The sequence below is a fragment of the Stylophora pistillata genome, chromosome 4 (genome assembly GCF_964205215.1).
Source record: "Stylophora pistillata chromosome 4, jaStyPist1.2, whole genome shotgun sequence".
Lineage (NCBI taxonomy): Eukaryota > Metazoa > Cnidaria > Anthozoa > Scleractinia > Pocilloporidae > Stylophora > Stylophora pistillata.
This window is the reverse complement of record NC_142522.1, coordinates 36,032,617-36,051,024: the sequence shown is the minus strand read 5'-3', so window position 1 is coordinate 36,051,024 and position 18,408 is coordinate 36,032,617. Positions and strand designations below refer to the sequence as shown.

General features: G+C 41.3%; 2 protein-coding genes and 1 long non-coding RNA gene across 3 annotated transcripts; all 3 read right to left on the bottom strand.

The window, feature by feature from the left end:
- Positions 1–276: 276 nt before the first annotated feature.
- LOC148733525 (uncharacterized) lies at positions 277–7,125 on the bottom strand. Its single transcript, XM_088758002.1, has 2 exons — positions 6,996–7,125; positions 277–6,776 (listed from the first exon to the last, which is right to left on the bottom strand). Exon 2 carries the CDS (start codon positions 6,661–6,663, stop codon positions 277–279), a length of 6,387 nt encoding a protein of 2,128 aa, XP_088614128.1. The 5' UTR covers positions 6,664–6,776; positions 6,996–7,125.
- Positions 7,126–11,616: 4,491 nt separating this feature from the next.
- On the bottom strand, positions 11,617–12,694 carry LOC148733524 (uncharacterized). Its single transcript, XR_015999963.1, has 3 exons — positions 12,543–12,694; positions 12,074–12,160; positions 11,617–11,867 (listed from the first exon to the last, which is right to left on the bottom strand). It is a non-coding gene; the product is annotated as an uncharacterized LOC148733524 (long non-coding RNA).
- A 3,336-nt stretch (positions 12,695–16,030) lies between these two features.
- Positions 16,031–17,169, bottom strand: LOC111328337 (uncharacterized). Its single transcript, XM_022932739.2, has 3 exons — positions 16,962–17,169; positions 16,481–16,567; positions 16,031–16,279 (listed from the first exon to the last, which is right to left on the bottom strand). Exons 1-3 carry the CDS (start codon positions 17,100–17,102, stop codon positions 16,199–16,201), a joined length of 309 nt encoding a protein of 102 aa, XP_022788474.1. The 5' UTR covers positions 17,103–17,169; the 3' UTR covers positions 16,031–16,198.
- Between the last annotated feature and the right edge of the window lie 1,239 nt (positions 17,170–18,408).

The window sequence follows — 18,408 nt, the reverse complement described above, 5'->3', positions numbered from 1 at the left end:
AGATCAAACTTAAATCAAATATATTTCATCATACCTCTTTTCCCTCTTAGCGCAAGGATGAGACCTTAAATCGTTTTAATCGAACTCTGAGCCTTGCCCTTGTCGTTATTGCGCATATCTAATTTCTGTCACGCAATGAACGGACCTTACAAACGTCACATGGCTCCCCTAAATTGGCAACAATTTACGAAACGAAACAAACCTAATCAGTCATGTATTGTTCTTTACTTATTATCTTTCTATGCTATGAGAGTTCGGAGAGCATTATTGCCCCCTTTAAAGTTGCGGCTCCTCGGTGGGGATTCCCTGGTCTGCAACTCGATCGCAAGGCAGTAATAGGACTACTTTCTGGACGGGCCTTTCCAGGTAGGCAGTCGGTTTTGTAGGTCTGCCTGAATCGTCTAGGCACTCTGTAGCAATCGCCATCTTAACTTTCCTGACCAGACCGTCATCGTTGGGAAAGGTTTCGTGGACACGAGCAAGCTTCCAGCGGTTCCTTGGCAAACTTTCGTCTATCACAATCACGATATCGTTCACTTGTAGGTTTCTTCTGACTGCAATCCATTTTTTCCTTGGCTGCAACGACTGCAAGAATTCCTTCCTCCATCGATTCCAAAATTCGTTGGCCAAGTACTGGACGCGACGCCATCGCTTGCTCAGGTAGAGATCTGCACGTTTGAAATCACCGGGAGGAGGCATAATTACCCTTGACTTCATGGTCAATAGATGGTTGGGAGTGAGTGGCTCGGGACTCCGTGAGGAGTTTATGGTGTTCACGGTGAGTGGCCTGCAATTAACGATAGCTTCCGCTTCCACCATAAAGGTTCTTAGAGACTCGTCATCAAGTTGGATCCCGTGGCTCTCTAGTAGCGATGCCAAAACGTTTCTCACTGATCTTATCTGGCGCTCCCATACTCCGCCAAAGTGGCTTGCATGTGGTACGTTCGGTTTGAACTCTATCCAATCGCAGTTGGTTATGAGCAACTCTTCTCTGATCCTTTCGTGGTTCAATTCCTTGACAGCTTGCTTGAGTTCGTTCATTGCGCCGATGAAGTTTGTACCTTGATCTGATCGTAATTGGCGCACTGGGCCGCGACGGCCGACGAATCGACGATAGGCGTTGAGGAAAGAATCTGTGGCCAAGCTGTTTGAGACTTCAAGATGGATGGCTCTGGAGGACAAACACGTGAAAAGAACTCCGTAGCGTTTCAGTTCTCTGCGACCTTCCTTTACATACCACGGACCGAAGTAATCTACCGCTGAGAATGTAAACGGAGGGGCAGGTTCGAGACGGTCCTCTGGCAAGTCGGCCATCTTTTGGTCTTGGGGAGTTCCCCTCAATTTCCGGCACTTTACGCATTGCGCGATGTGGTTCGATACGGCCGAACTTCCACCAATCACCCAGTAGCCGGCTGACCTTATTTCGTTATGGGTCATTCCGCGACCTTGATGCTCGGCCCTCTGGTGGTGGTGGCAGATGATTAACTCGGTTACGTGTCCTTTCCTTGGAAGGATGATGGGATGTTTCGTACTATACGACAGGCTTGAACGTCTAATTCGTCCACCCACTCTTAGTATTCCGTTTGCGTCGAGAAACGGGTCCAGTTGATAGAGAGAGCTTGCCTTCTTCATAGCCTTGTTTCCGCGTGTGATGGTTTTCTCATCGCGCGTTTGCTCTTGGACGTTCAGCTTCTTCATTCTACTAATTTCTTCGGGGAAGGCTGCTCTCTGAACAGTCTTAATAATTTCGCCCTCGGCGTTTTGCAATTCCTCGACGTTGACAGGGATGTATTTACTTGACTTCGAATCACTGGAATCTTGTTTAACTTCCTTATTGTTCGCGTGTCGGAACTTCTCTTGGAGGCGAAGGCAAACAGCAACAGCTTTCTTGGCACGATGCCAGCTGGAGAAGTATTCTAAGCGATCCAGGACAGACCATGGTTTCCGGGCTTGTATCGCTAGAACGGAAACCCCTTTAACTTCGGGATCATCAGGTGAGATCTCAGGAGAAGCATCGGTGAGATTCCAATCTTTATCAGGCTTCCAGAGAAGTTCTGGGCCGTTCCACCACAAGCTATTGCCGATTAATTCTTGCACACTAGAACCACGAGAGGCGACGTCGGCAGGATTTTCCTTTGTTCCTATATAGTGCCATTGTTCTGGCGATGTCTTGTCGCGAATCTCTTGTACTCGATTTCCCACGAAGACGTGGAATCTTCTTGCATCGTTATTTATATAACCCAGGACCGTCTTGCTATCTGTCCAGTACGTTTCCTTCACTTCTTCGTATTCTAGCTCTTTACGTAAGACGTAGCCTATCTTAGAGGCGACGACTGCCGCGGTTAGCTCGAGCCTTGGTGTAGTGACGGGCTTCAATGGGGTTACGCGTGATTTACCCATTACGAGCGAACAGCAAATGCGATCGTTACTATCTGTCAGGCGAAGGTATGAGCACTGTCCATATCCGTTCTGACTGGCGTCGGAAAAGTGATGGAGTTCCACTGTCTTAATTTCTCCAAATTCGTTCGGTTTATGGCATCTTGGCACTTTCAACTTCTCTAGGGCGGGAAGTTCGGAACGCCATCTCTCCCATCTTGGTCTAATATCTTCAGGCACTTTGTCGTCCCAGCCAACTCCATCGCGGCACAGTTCTTGAAGGATACTTTTGCCTTGCAAAATAACAGGGGCTACCAGGCCGAGGGGGTCGTAGATAGAGCTAACTGTAGAGAGAATTCCTCTTCTTGAGAGTGGTTTATCCTTTAGTACAATCCGGAACTGAAGTGTATCGGTCTCTATACACCAGTGAACACCCAATGCGCGTTCTATTGCTGGGTCGTTGCTTACGAGACTGGGATTCCTTTTGTCGGTGGCTCGGTCTTCAGGAGGGATAGAATTGAGAGTTTCGCTATTGTTTGAGGTGAATTTGTGTAAGTGGAAGCCTCCCTTTTGACACAATAACTTGGTGCTGCTGATAAGACTCTTTGCTTGTTCGACCGTTGCGACCGATTTCAATCCGTCGTCGACGTAGAAATCCTTCCTTATGAAGTCGGCTGCTTCCTTTCCACAAACACTTTCATATTGATTTGCAGTGGTCTTAAGGGCGAAATTAGCGCATCCAGGGGAGGAAGTTGCACCAAAAAGGTGGACAGACATTCGGTACTCAACTGGACTGCTGTCGAAGTTCTCATCGTCCCACCACAAGAATCGGAGGTAGTCGCGGTGAATGCCGTCGACCTTTACTTGGTGGAACATCGCCTTGATATCACACATGAAGGCTATTTGTTCCTTTCGGAATCGACACAACACCCCTATAAGATTGTTGGTGAGGTCTGGACCTTGTAAAAGCTGCTGATTGAGGGAGAAGCCGTGATACAGGGCGCTGCAATCAAATACGACTCTTATTTTCCCGGGTTTCCTTTTGTGGTACACTCCATGATGTGGAATGTACCAGACTCGCTTGCTCTTATCGGAGACTTCTTCTTTTGGTACTTTCTCTGCGAACCCGTTCTTAATGTTGTCTTGCATGAAGTCCACGTAGTCCTTTCGGTATTGAGTATCACTCTTCAACCTTTGCTTCAATTTCATGAGGCGGCTTAACGCCAATTCCCTATTGTTGGGCAGCTCAGCGCTATTATTCCTTAAAGGGAGGGGCATCTCGTAGGGTCCGTCATTTCTTTGATGGATACCTTCTTGCACTATGGTTAGAAACCTTCTGTCTTCAAAGGAAAGGGATTTCTCTTCGGTTGCACGCTCGTTGAAGTCAAGTGTGAACATCTTGGATATTTGGAGTGGACTTAAAACTTCCTTTACTTGCGTTTTCAGGGCGAAGTGGCATGTCTTCTTGTTCGACATTGCTTGAATTTCTTGCTGAACTTCGCAGGCGATTATACGGTTGCAGAAAACATCGTCTCTGACGTCGTCGGTGCCTTCATCCTGACTTCGCACGTTGGTTTTGCCGATGATTCCCCAGCCAAGTGCGGTCCTTTTTGCGTACGGATCGTCATCGTTTCCGAGGATCACCTGGTGTGGTTTAAGCGCTCGAACGCAGTTGGCTCCTATCAGCAGGCCCACTTCGGCTTCGGTATCAAGAGGCATCAGTTGACTGGCGATGCTTTCCAGGTGAGGCCACTTGAGAGCGGTATCATGCCTAGGGATTTGACTGCGTCTAGCAGGAATCACGTTCCTAGTGTACGTTCTTGGAAGAGTGATTTCTGTCGTTTCGTTGACTCCGCGAACTGCGAGTCCAGTTACCCTTTTACTTGTGATGGTTTTCTGACCGAGTACGGTAGAAAGCTCTAGATCCACTTTAGGGCCATCCACGCCAAGGGCTGTTAGCGTTGACTCCTTTATGAAACATGCGTCTGACTGTTCGTCCAGTAGGGCGTACACCTTGACCTTGACTTTGGGGTCATCTTGATGGTAAAGCCAGACCGGAACGATCAGGGAATGGGAAGTACCATGGTCGAAACCCTTCATGTTACAAACTTCAATACGATGAGAGATAGATGTATCTTGATTTGCAATACTATCTTGGTTTGGAGTTTCTTGTCTGGATTGTGGTTTCCAGGTTTGGTCATGCAAAGAAGTAGGGTGGGGTCCATTGCAGGTCTTGCAGGGTTTTTTTCCACGACAGTCTTTGTTTACGTGGCCCCACTTTAGACACCCCCAGCACAAGCGCTTGGCTTGCACAAAGTTCCTTCTTTCCGTTAAAGGCAGGCGTAGGAACTTATCACAGGTATCAATGTCATGACTGGCCTTACAGAAGAGACAGGTTGTCCTTTTAGCCTTGTTTTCCTCTTTGTTTTTCTCTTTTCCTTCCCTGCTTTCCTCTGCGCCTGTTGCAAAACTCCTGAATCCACTATCTTTACTTTCCTTATACTTTGGGAATTTGCTGTTTGGTTTCCACTTGTCCCCGTTTCCTTTCGAATCCTCTTCCCTTGTTGCCTGCAGAGAGGTAATGGGATTGCATGCGATCCTTGCCTCTGTTTTCAAAAATCGACAAAATTCTTCGAACGACGGGTATTTGGCCCCCCTTGCGTTTTCCGTACTATTAACTTCGGTTGGACCCAAGGCTTCTCTACTGTGACCTTCTTCTCGTTCCTCTTCAATCGACTTGTCTACAATACGGCTCCATCTTGAAACTAAGTGGTTCGGAAGCTTTCTAAGTATCCTTTGATTTTCCTCTGGGTCGTTAAGTACTTCCAAGTACCTTATGGAGTGCATAGCGGTGCAGCAGTGCTGCAGAAAGTCTGAGAACCTTCTAAGACCTGAGCCGTCTTTCGGAAGAATCCTTGGCCATTCGCTGATTTTTCTTCGATAAGCATTTGAAACCAGAAAGGGATCGCCAAATCGGGTTGCGAGAATCTTCTTAGCTTCAACGTAGGCCTCTTCAGAATCTAAGGGTAGAAGACCGCTTACTGCTTCTTTGGCTCCATCGGCTGTAAACTTGCTGAGATAATACAGCCTTTCAGATGGATCCTTTGTTTTTCGTTCGATGAATGTCTCGAAGGATTTGATCCACATCGGGTAGCGAAGAAGGTCGCCTTTAAACACTTCAGGTTCTGGACGAGGTAGAGAGTCTCTGTCTTGTCGTTGAGCGAGTACATCGGCTAATTTCGTGAGAATGGTTTCGTCACCGGTCAACTTTAGTGGATTACCGCTTCCCGTTGTTGAGTCTGTGTGGAGAATAGCTGGATTTGTTATTCGTGGCGTTGCTGTGGACTTCACAGGGAAAGGAGGAGACACTGGATGCGGTAACTTGGAAGAAGGCTGCTGCGAATTGAGTGTTACTGGCGGCATTGACGAAAATGTCACGTTGGTATGGGCGTTCATTTCGGGGGATGCAGTAGTGACCACATTCCCCAGGTTTGGGACAGCTTCGGCGGAGGAGCTGTTGTCGATAACGGTACTTAATTGTGACTGTAGATATTCATGTATTCTGCCATAGGGGTCTTCTTCTTCTTCTGGGAGACTGCGTTCGTAGCTTTCCTCTTCGAGCTTGGTTACTGCTTCGATTTCGGCGGTAGTAGCTGCTAGCTCTTTGATCATCTGTAATTTCTTGATGTCACTTTCTTGCCTTTTCAGAGCGGCGACCTTTTCACTTTCGATATCGTGGAATTTTAGCTCGGCGCCGAGTCTTGCGGCCTTGGCTAGCATCTCTGCCCTCCCGAGGGAAGAACTCGAATAGTGTGATGATTTTCCAGATCTGCGGGAACTCCTACTCCGGCTGGAGCGCTTCGAGAAAACAGACTCGCGCTCTTCGTTCTGTTCGCGCTTCTCGGATTTCAGTTCGGAAATTCGAGCGCTTAGGTTTTTGCAAACTTCTTCTGTTTCCCGTAGAAACTTCTCGTTATTTTTCGTCGCGTTGGATTTGGATTCTTCGGAGTCCAGCACATCGATCAGCTTGCAGTACGCATTCGCAAGATCGTTCATTCGTGTTTCTAGCTTACATCGTTCTTGATGCAAAAGCGTTATATCGGTGGAGAATGCGAGAGCACCCTTTGTTGTTTCTATTTGCCTTTTCCATGCTCTTAAAGCCGAATCTTCATCTCTTTGAAGCAATTGAGTTTGGTACTCAAGTCCCTTTTCGGTCGGAACTCTTTCGCGGGAGGAAGACCGAACGTTTACAGCGTTTTCTTCGGTTCGTTCTGTTGCGTAGTTCATAATCGATCTTCGTCCTCGCACGACGGGAGAGTTTTTACTGTAGATGACGTTAGCTTTTAGGAAACCATACGTTCACGGTTTTGACTCGTAAAATGTTTAATACCACGTAAAAACTGTAACAAAACGGTAGCAATACACTAATTGGACACAAATTAATTATAAGAACTGTTCGATAAATACTAGACAAGATGACAATGCAATGAACTCCACGTGGGAACGAATATTAACATGAAACAACACAATTTCAATCGACGATTTACAGTTAAGATTCGTGTTCCATATGACTTTATAAATGGGAAGATCAAACTTAAATCAAATATATTTCATCATACCTCTTTTCCCTCTTAGCGCAAGGATGAGACCTTAAATCGTTTTAATCGAACTCTGAGCCTTGCCCTTGTCGTTATTGCGCATATCTAATTTCTGTCACGCAATGAACGGACCTTACAAACGTCACAGTTTGAATGTCTGTAATTTCACGAAAACCTTTTTTTGTACTGATTTGAAGCGAAGTCTGTTCTATAAAGAGCTGACAGAATTCATCCTCCAATCTCCAATAAGTTACTTGATCTTCAAGGCTGCATAGTCTCAAAATCAGCTGCAAAAGCTGGCTTTTTCTTCTTTTGGCAGGTAACGCTTGGAAACCGCCGAGGCCTGAGCAAAATTGATATTCTTCAGATGAAACTGCCGTACAAATGTCAAGGAGGCGGCGGCAGACCAGACCCTCCCCTCCCTCCTCCTACGAATAAACCTCCAGGTTGGTGTATATAAGTAGAGCTGTTATCTTTCGACAAAATATATGTACAGCTTAAGGTCAAAAGAACGCGTCTTAATTACATCCTTTACTTCCATTATTTTCTTTCGTCCGAAATGTGCTGATATATAACCTACACATTTTTTGAAACTTTACAGCAGGAGACTTAGCTCCCTGTAACTTACCTGTGTATGACGTACAGCAGGCAAAGAAATCACTTTGATTATTATTATTTTTAATTTTAGGTGAATGTCGCGACACTCTAACTCCTAGTAACATTTAACTAATAACATTTATAGGTACCCATTTCTAGCCATCGATTAGTCTTGTACCCAGACCTACCACGGCCAAGCGGTTTAGTGCGAACGAAACTAGTCATCTATTTTAAAATTAACCTGGATTCAAAGGTTTTCCAAGTGACCCATTCTCATTAGTAAGCGTCACGTTTTCAGTTCGACCAGGAAATTAAAACTTCTGAATTATGTCTAAATAGCGCTCCTCACAGCAAGATATTCGAAGCAGGAAGAACATTGATAAGTGTTTAGGAATGTTAAAACTTTGTACGTCAGAACGTTTATATGAAATTTCTTCAGTTCACAACGACAACCTATCTAATCACACCGCTGTATTTAGGAAACGACTATGACGATAGCCATAGTCGTTTCCTAAATACAGATAGATACACGACTGCAGATAGTTTCCAAATATTTCCTAAATACAGATAGTTACACGACTGCAACCTGTGACCCGCTCAGATTATATGATGTGTGCATAAAACTCTTTTTCTTTGTCACGATAAGGTGCTTATACTTATTAGCGTTGAAAATGAAATGCTCAGACGACCAACCAGTTAAGCTTAGTAAGTCTCTTTGTAGTTGAACTGCGTCAGCATCGTTATCAATAACTCGATAACACTTCATATCATCCGCATAGAGTTGGACAGTAATTTAATTTTTAATTTAGTCCATTTTCACTGCATTAAGTTTTGCAGTGGGGAAGGACTAGAAAGGAACATAGGAACCATTCGTGCTAGTCCACCCTCCCACCCATCCAACCCCAGGGGAGGACATCCATCACACAGTAATCTCGTGTGTGGGAAATTAACGTCTCCTACCCCAACCCTGCAGGAGACGGGACCTCCATTTATTCGTCCCTATCCGAGAAGACTAGAATATCTAACCATTTCTTGATGTTATAGAAAGGCAGCAAATTCTTCTCAATTATTTTAAGACCCTGAGTGTTGGTCCGGCCGGGGCTCGAACCCTCGACCTCCCGCACAACAGTCCAGCGCTCTATCCATTGAGCTAACCGGGAGGCGGTTAGTAGTCTTAGCATCTGTCACACTTGGGGCACTGTTAATATATATTATAAACAACAAGGGTCCCAGGATAGACCCCTGGGGCACACCGGATGAAATAGGTAGTAAAGGAGATGCTCGGCCATCTATAACTGTCATATGCAAACGATCTGTCAGATTTTATGAGTAAGAAGTTTTAATAAGTCCAAAAAAGATCTTTTTTCATCTTTTTCTTTTTTTTTTTTTTGATGTTGTGAAAATAAATTGTTTAAGGGGATTGCGTAAAGTCTTCGTCTTAGAAACCAATTACCATTACCACTTAGAAAGGAACACCGAACTGAGTAATATATCTGTTTCCGGGCCTGATTTCGCACGATGAAGCAAGCGTTAGATTCGTTTCTTTATTTTATCTGGAGAGATTAGAAGAAATAGAAAGCATGTGCACCCGTCTGCAGTCCACCGCACAAAGACTAACAAGAAAAGGGCCAGCAATATTATTGCGAATGTTCAGTCACGCCTAGTCGCGCGATTAAAATTAGTCTACAAAGGAAAAATGAGAAAATATGTTGAAATAACGGTTGCCGCGGAAACGACTCATTCTTGTTTGTCTTTCGATTTTAGTGCCTCCGCGACCACGTAATTTTTAATTTTTTTTCCTTTTTTTTTGCCGATGTCTTTTCACTCGCTCAACACGATACTAAAGAAAACCATCATGAAAGCAAACGTGTGTAAAGCTGGACGCCGGTTGACGTGAGCCAATCTGGAAAAGCCGCTCGGTCCTGCACTCGCACAGCTTTTTCGACGCCTTTTCCAAATTCTAACGGCGGGCCTTTCAACCTCGTTCCCTGGGCGCTTTTCCGCCCGTCCTCTCAACGAGAGGAGGTTGCGCGGCTTTAGCAGACTGGTGTATGCTTTTCATTTTTATACCGCTGGCTGAGAGGTTATGAAGCATAGAAAGACAGGATGAAAACTTTAAGAGGAGGTCATCATCCTCATCATCATCATCATAAACTTTTTTTCATCTCGAATTTTAGAGTAGCTTGTTGGAGCTAATATCTTCGAGAAAATATAAAAAGGAGATTATCCATATATATTCATACATATATCTGTACAAGATCTAAAATACTAACTCTACTAAAATATACTAAAATACACAGTATTTAGAAATAGAATTATGTAACATATCAGTAGAAATTAACAGAAAAGTGAAGATAAGCGGGAGTGACTATACAAAGATACGGCCTTGGATTATCTATCTTAAGTCTTTAAATGAACTCATGCGGATATAGTCAGGCAGTGTATTCCATAGCTTAGCTGAGAAGTATGAAAATGAATTAAGGCCATAACTAGAGGTATTTATCTAAGCAGGCCTATCTTTTGTTGAAATAACAAAATGGCCAAAACGCACAAACCATAGGGCACCAGCAAGCGGGCACCAGATTAATAGACACCTAAAGCGGCTAATTGCCAGGATGCCTTGCCATTTGGAACGAGACTCGTGCGATATCGTTCGTTCGATGGTATTGAGTCATGTGAAATTTTAAAGGTGTAAAACTCCCCGCAGTGGGTGATGACTTCTCCTTTATGTATGGTTAGATGTTGACAGTTCTGATACATGCGCATGCCAGCCATCAGTCCTCGTAAGTTTTGACAAAGATGGCCGACAGCTATCGAAACTGTCACATTTTAGCGTGCAAAAAAAACTACCGGCAGCAGGGAAAGAAATTATATAAAAGCGTTTGAGCTAACTCCAGCCTAATAACATTCTGCAGAACTTCAGCTATCTAGCTATCTAGCTGAATTTCCTGAAAAATAGCTTTAGCTATAACGGTGCGGTTATATGGAATAGCTTGTCCCCTGAATTGCGGCAAGCAAAATCACTTCAATCCTTCCGAAATGGTTGTCGCAATTTCTTCCTCTGAATCGACAAAACACACACGGCATCTATGTAAAGCAGAATTTCTTTATTTTTTTCTATTTTACTTTTAAATTTTAGATCATGTTTATATAGATTAAAATAGATTGTAACTGTAATAATAGATTGTAATAATATTATTATTTTATCTGATAGATTTACCGTGTCTAAATAAAAATAAAGTTCAAAGTTCAAGCTCAAACTGATAGGGAGGTGTTGCTCTTCTACGATTCTTAAAAATAAGGACCAGTTGTAAATTGTGAATAAAAATGCACTACACATTACATGAGCAATAACTCAAGGCTTAACTAAACATTAATACAAAGGCCTGGAGACAAATCCGTTCACTCTAAAGATCTGATTAGTAATTCTCCTTACTGTCTGCTGTACAATTCTTAGGATGGTAGTTTGGAGAAATTGGTATTGGGTCAACTGATAATCTACTGATTGATATTTTCCTATATTCTCATCCGTTGTTCGCTTGATATTATTTTGATGTCGCGTGTCGCGGTCACTCATGGGAGTCGAAGGAGTCTATATCACCACTTTGTCCACTTCAAATGTTTGGGCTCTGTAATGTTCAGGAGTTCGCTTACACAGTTCGCTTACAGTTCGCGTAGTTTGTTCGGTATCCTAAATTTTCCTACCCCCGTTCTCACTCACAGTGCATAATAAGTACTCGAGTCTACGTCTCCTGGGACCTTTTGCATGGACTTGGAGGCCTGGACACTACAGGCTCACCTTCAGGGCCGGGTTGTTCAAAGCTGGGTTAAGATAGCCCAGGGTTGGTTTGAAATTTCATTTCAGATCTGAAAGCTTTAAAAGAAAGTTCAGTTTAACTATTTTCCTCTATAATTTGATGATCGGATGCTCTCAAAACAACAGGGAAAATTATCCCAAAAATCTTCTGTAATAGAGAAATAAGGAAACCTGGATTAATCATCCTTCGAACACCTGGACCCAGAAGTAGTGAATGGCACTGGCATGTTTATCATATGGACCACAGCCTTTATTCAGTTCATTTCAAACAGTTTAATTTCACTAAAATACAATAGTGATGATAGTTTTATAGACATTCACATCTCAATTTCATTATTTACGAATAACATTTTGCTGTAATTTTGAGTTAGCTTAGGAAGTCTTCAAGTCGGGGAAACTTATTTCATTTGGTCCATTTTACATCCCAGCTCGCGGGCCTGTAAGCAGATGGCTCTCCGGTACTGCCGCTCACGTTGTGCCTAAAGATTTCATGAACATGATTTTAAAATTTACCATTAACTTTATTCGAAAAAATAAACATAAAAACAAGACCGCTAAGCCCTGACAGATAGTTGAATGAATGAAAATTAAAGTACCGTGACTTTCTTCTTCAATTAAAATACTAAATAACTTAACTAATATCAACAGGGCAAACCGAACAGAAAAATTAAAAACCTGCACTAACCTCCTCCAACCGTCTGCGGATTTTCGTCCTCAACATTTCTAAATTTTCAGCCCCTCCTTCATCTCTAGACTTTGCCAGAGTCATTTCCTAGAAGAGTTTAAAACGGCTTTTAGTAAGAAAAATTCAGTTCGACAAATAAATGAATATTTCGAGTGAATAGACCGATTAACGACACATGTAAATGTAAAAACTGGACCACTTAGATCATTCAAGATTCCAGCTCATTTTGACATGACTAAATGGTTGAGGTATTTCTACGCTCACTTGTATGTGATCCTTACCGGAAATTATCCGTTTGAAAGGAAAAAAATTGTCATTGATTTCTAATCGAGCCACTTGAATGATTTAACTGAAATCAATAGCACAAACTAAAAAATTTGAAAACCGCACATGAAAAAGAAACTATGAAACATTTTGAGCGAATAAAAAGGTAAAAAAATTTATAAGCTTATTGGTGTCCTTGTGTTACCGTGCAGCCACGCTTCGGACAGGGGTAAAGTTTGATGCTGCCCTCGACCAACAACGAAGAAAGAAACAGTGCAAAAATACAAAGTGCTATAGTCTTCATCTTGCTTACGCAAGCTTCAGTGCATTAAAAATTCTGGTATATAAAGGTGCAAAAGACAACCCAAGATGGGTACAGCTGTAGTGAAGCGCTTTTTCTGCGCAGCCCAGAAATGTACAACAGACAGTATTTTGAGAACAGGATTTTTAATCAATTTGTCAAGTTTGCCTTTTTTTTGCCAGACGTAAGTTAAATTATCCAGAAAAGTGCAAAATATTTTCATCACTGCTTGAACTGAGTAGACTGAAATAAATATTTTGCAAAGGCAAAAATGAGAAAACAACCCAGCTCCGTCGCCTATGCCTTTTATACTAACAACACCGCTGACGAAATTTTCTAAGTACAAATAAAAACTTACAAACTTGATTGCCCAAAAGATAAAACCGAGAAGGGTTTTAGATCCTGACTTGTACACTTTCGTACATTTCAAGTTATCCTAAGCTATTGTTAAAGAATATTTTTGCTGACATTATACGGGGGTAATTTAAAGGCGTCGCCGGCTTAAAATAGATTTTTCGTCTCTTTCGATCAAAATTAATTTTATGAGAGGGTTACGGAACAATTTTGGGTTCGTTTCGGTGCTTCTCGTGACAGAATTGGCTGAGGATCAGCAGGAATGCTGTTGGATACCTTCTTCGAAAGACAGCTGTCGGGCCTTTTTGTTCATTTTGCTTTATTTTCTCAGCTAAGGCTCCTGCTGTAGAAGGGAACTTCCAAAATAATCAAACTTTATTCAAACTTAAAGATGATGGTTAGTAGAAAATGCCGCCGCTTTTTTTTAAGTCAAGCGCGGAAGCGAACCGTGCAGTTTAATTCTGGCTTTTCTTGTTATATCACTACGACATTAACTTTTAATAACATTTCAACGAAGTGGTTGTTTTCCATAACAGTTAAAGGGACACGGTCACGGTCTGTGCATGCTCGTATAGCCGATCGAAACTTGAAAAAGTAATCCTGACTTTTTCAAGTTGCATTCACAAATTCAGAATGGCGTCTAGCGGAGGATCCGGACATGGCAGTAAACACATTAACTCAGGGCGGAAACGAAAGGTTGAAGATAGAGGGGAATACAAGAAAGCGTGGCTGAGGAACCATAAGCGTATTTATGGGGAAGAAAAGACATTTAAGTTGTGGCTTCAGGCAAAATTTGATTCAGGTTATGAGTCATTCAGTGACAGCGATTTTACTGATAGGAAAATAAAATAATGCCAGATATCACAGACATTTGTAGCATTTGCGAGGCAGATGTTTATTCTACTACACATTATAATTGGAATACAGGTAAACCTCAGGTGAACTCTACGGCTCTCATAAATATAGGCAGATGACGACTGCTCGTTCGAATCCTGAAGAAAGGGAATGTACAAATTATTTCGTATGCCTTTTGGACATTCGAGCCACAAAAGAAGTGAATGTATACAACTTTATACGTGTATTCAAATTTATATGCATACCCTGTTTCTGCAAGGTTTATTGCTTGTTCTACATTTACATTCATCTGTACACAGCACGTTTCTCCCTTTGCACGGGTACCCACGAGAACTATTTTCTTTGCGCTTCGTCGTACAAGCACTTTTACATTTACAAAAGATAACCGAAGGTTCCTCAGTAAAATGAATTCGCTTTCAGAAGCATTTGCTTTGGATAAACTTGATTTAAATGCAAAATATATGCAGAATTCTTCAACTCACTGACATTTCCATAATGGCTGTCGAGCGTGACAAGTCTCGGAGAGAGTGTATGCTACTGCGCATGTCAACACGTGACAGTGTCCCTTTAAGTTTTGTGGAGAATATAGATCCACAGGTAGATAAAATTTATCTTTCCTGCTAATGTGAAAGTGTGAGTTCTCGATGGAGTCAATCCACCTGTGTTGATTCCCTCACTTTTTTCCCTTACGCTCATTTACATTTTAACTCTGAAATTCTAACAAAAATAATAAGGTATGGATAGATCGTATGTCATAATTTTCACCCATCACATGAATAATTTACTTAGCATTAAATATCTTGTTATTCTTTCTTCCCTTTTTCATTTTGATTCTATCATTTTTTTTTTACTCAGCAAAATCGAGTGCTTTGCGCGATAACGAGTATTAATAGTAGCTATCTTTTTTTTTTAGAAAAAATTTTAACTCTGAACGGCTTTCATTTAAATAGGCGCAGTTCGAGTTGGCATCTTTCAATGGAGTTTTATCCTCCTCTTGCACAAATGAAAACACCTTGACTTTAGAAATTATCAAAAAGATTTTCGCTGGGAATTAGACTTAATGAAACAAACAGTGTTCAGCTATCTCAAACGATTCTATACCACGGCCGAATGTATTTGGTTGGAGCACGAGTTATCGTTCAATATTTTGACGAGGGACTTCTCAAAGAAGCTTATTCAAAGTAACTGTCTACATTCACCGACAAAGGAAAATAAAAAAAATTTCAATAAATATGATGGTGATTAATTCTTTTGTGCTATCTTTAGAGAAGTGAAAAAAGAATTAGATTACCCTTAGAAGTGTTGAAATCTAGTGTGAGCACGAGGATAATAGCTGGTGTCTTAACTACCGAGAGATAGAAGAAAAACGTCACTTGAGATTCTGCTGCTAACACCTGAATACGCTATAGGGATGTGTTGCTCTTCTAGGATTCCTAAAAATAAGGACCAATTCTAAATTGTGAATAAAAATGTACTGCGCATTACAGGGGCAATAACTCAAGGCTTAACTACACATTGATATAAAGGCCTGTAGATGAACCCGTTCACTCTAAAGATCTCATTCGTAATTCTCCTTACTGTCTGTTGTACAATTCTTAGGATGTTAGTTTGGAGAAATTGGTATTGGGTCAACTGATAATCCACTGATTGATATTTTCCTATATTCTCATCCGTTGTTTGCTTGATATTATATTGATGTCGCGTGTAGCGGTCACTCATGGGAGTCGAAAGAGTCTATATCACCACTTTGTCCACTTCAAATGTTTGGGCTCTGTAATGTTCAGGAGTTCGCTTACACAGTTCGCTTACAGTTCGCGTAGTTTGTTCGGTATCCTAAATTTTCCTACCCCGTTCTCACTCACAGTGCATAATAAGTACTCGAGTCTACGTCTCCTGGGGCCTTGGGCATGGACTTGGAGGCCTGGACACTACAGGCTCACCTTCAGGGCCGGGTTGTTCAAAGCTGGGTTAAGATAGCCCAGGGTTAGTGTGAAATTTAATTTCAGATTTGAAAGCCAAAGAAAGTTCAGTTTAACTATTTTCGTTTATAATTTGATGATCGGATGCTCTCAAAACAATAGGGAAAACTATCCCAAAAATCTTCTGTAATAGAGAAATAAGGAAACGTGGATTAATCGTCCTTCGATCAACTGGACCCAGAAGTAGTGAATGGCACTGACATGTTTATTATATGGACCACAGCCTTTATTCAGTTCATTTCAAACAGTTTAATTGCACTAAAATACAATAGTGATGATAGCTTTATCATCCACATCTCAATTTCATCATTTAAGAATAACATTTTTCCTGTAACTTTAAGTTAGCTTATTAGGTCTTCAAGTCGGGGAAACTTATTTCATTTGGTCCACTTTACATCCCAGCTCGCGGGCCTGTAAGCAGATGCCTCTCCGGTACTGCCGCTCACGTTGTGCCTAAGGATTTCATAAACATGATTTTAAAATTTACCATTAACTTTATTCAAAAAAATAAACATAAAAACAAGACCGCTAAGCTCTGACAGATAGTTTAATGAAGGAAAAGTACCGTGACTTTCTCCTTTAATCCAAACATTGAATAACTAAACTGACATCAATAGGGCAAACCCAGCAGACAAATTGAAAACCTGCACTAACCTCCTCCAAGCGTCTGCGGATGTTCTTCCTCAACATTTCTAAATTTTCAGCCCTTCCTTTATCTCTAAACTTTTTCAGAGTCCGTTCCTGTAAGATTTTTAAACGGCTTTCAGTAAGAACAATTCAGTTCGATAAGTAACTGTATCCTCCGGGTGAACACACCGATTAACGACACATGTAAATGTAAAAACTGAACCACTTGGATCATTCAAGATTAATTCCAGCTCATTTCGACATGACCAAATGGTTGAGATATTTCTACGCTCACTGGTATGTGATCCTTAGCGGACATTCTCCGTTTGAAAGGAAAAAAAGAATTGTCATTTCTAATCGAGCCGCTTTAGTGATTTAATTGAAATCAATAAGGCAAACTGAAAAAAACTGGAAACTAAAAACCGCTTATAAAAAAGAAAAATAGGAAAAATTTTGAGTGAATTAAAAGGGTAAAAAATTTCTAAGCTTATTCGTGTCTTTTTGTTACCTTGCAGCCAGAACCCGGACAGGGTTTATTAGGGACCATCCCCTCAACCAACAACGAAGAAAGGAGCACTGCAAAGATACAAAGTGCTGTAGTTTTCATTTTACATACACAAGCTTCAGTGCATGAAAAATTCTGGTACATATAGGTGAAGTAGACAACCCAAGATGTATGCAGCTGGCAGCTGTAGGGAAGCGCTTTTTCAGCTCAGCTCGGAGAAAACTAATAACTTCCTTAGTCATCATGCATCATAAAAACGCATCTGTCAAAATGTGCCACAGTTTTTCGATAACGGAATTTTAACCAAGTTGTTTAATTTGCCTGATTTTCGGACGTCAGTTAATTTATCCAAAAATGTGTTCGCTGCTTAAACTGAGTAGACTGATATAAATATTTTGCAAAGAAATTCAAATGAGCGTGCAAGTTCCGTAACAAACATAACAAACGCTCATGATCCCTTTCCCTCAGACACCGTATCCCGTGTGAGCTAAAAAAAAGTGAAATAACAAAGTAAAAAATTAACTTATAAAATAGTTGATGTATCTACTCAGACAATTATTTTGTAGGCTGATAAACATAAAGTTTTCCGATTGATGATCTTTCACATGGACCAGACTTAGAGTTGCTCACACTGCAATAAGGGATGGGAAAAAGAATTGTTATTTATGTTTAGTTATTTATGGTCAATAAGAGAATGTAAACTGCTGATAATAATCTCTCGTGATCCACTAATATTTGTTTACAAAACAGCCCGCTGCATTCCAGGCGTTTCACCGGAGCTGCTGCGTTTACTCCATTTCAGTATCTTAACTAAGTAAATGACGAAAATGATTTCGTAGATATTTTAAACAAGTTCTCAAAGGAGAGAAATGATTTTGTTTCTCATCCAAATTGAGGCCTTCCCCGGCAGGGTGTTTGGCCAAACTTAATAAAGACAAGAGGTTCATGCTTGCGGGAAAACCAAAGGAAAAGCTGGATTTGCACATTGTCCTGAAAACGCTACCCAGCTGAAATTAAGCAAGCCCTACAGGAAACAAGCTTCTCCTGTGAGCCTGTGACATGCTGGCTAGGCCGCTTAAAATTTTGCGGCACAAACTCAGATACAGTGAACACGTGTCTACGATATGTTTACAAGCTTTCAGTATTAAATTCAAACATTTTATTTTCACGACAAATAATTCTATAGCAGCTTACACGTCTACATTTCAAATTACTCAATTCATAAGATATATACACACACATTTATATATATAAATTTATATTTAACAATTATTCGCCGAAGGTAAGGTGAATATCGTCGAATAATCCCGAGACGAAGTCAAGGGGATTATTCGACAATATTCACCGAACCCGAGGCGAATAATTGTTTTAGTATAATTTCAGAGCTGAAGAGCTGAGAAATTTCTAAAATCATAACATTTTAGTAACATTTATTAACATTTTAGTTTAA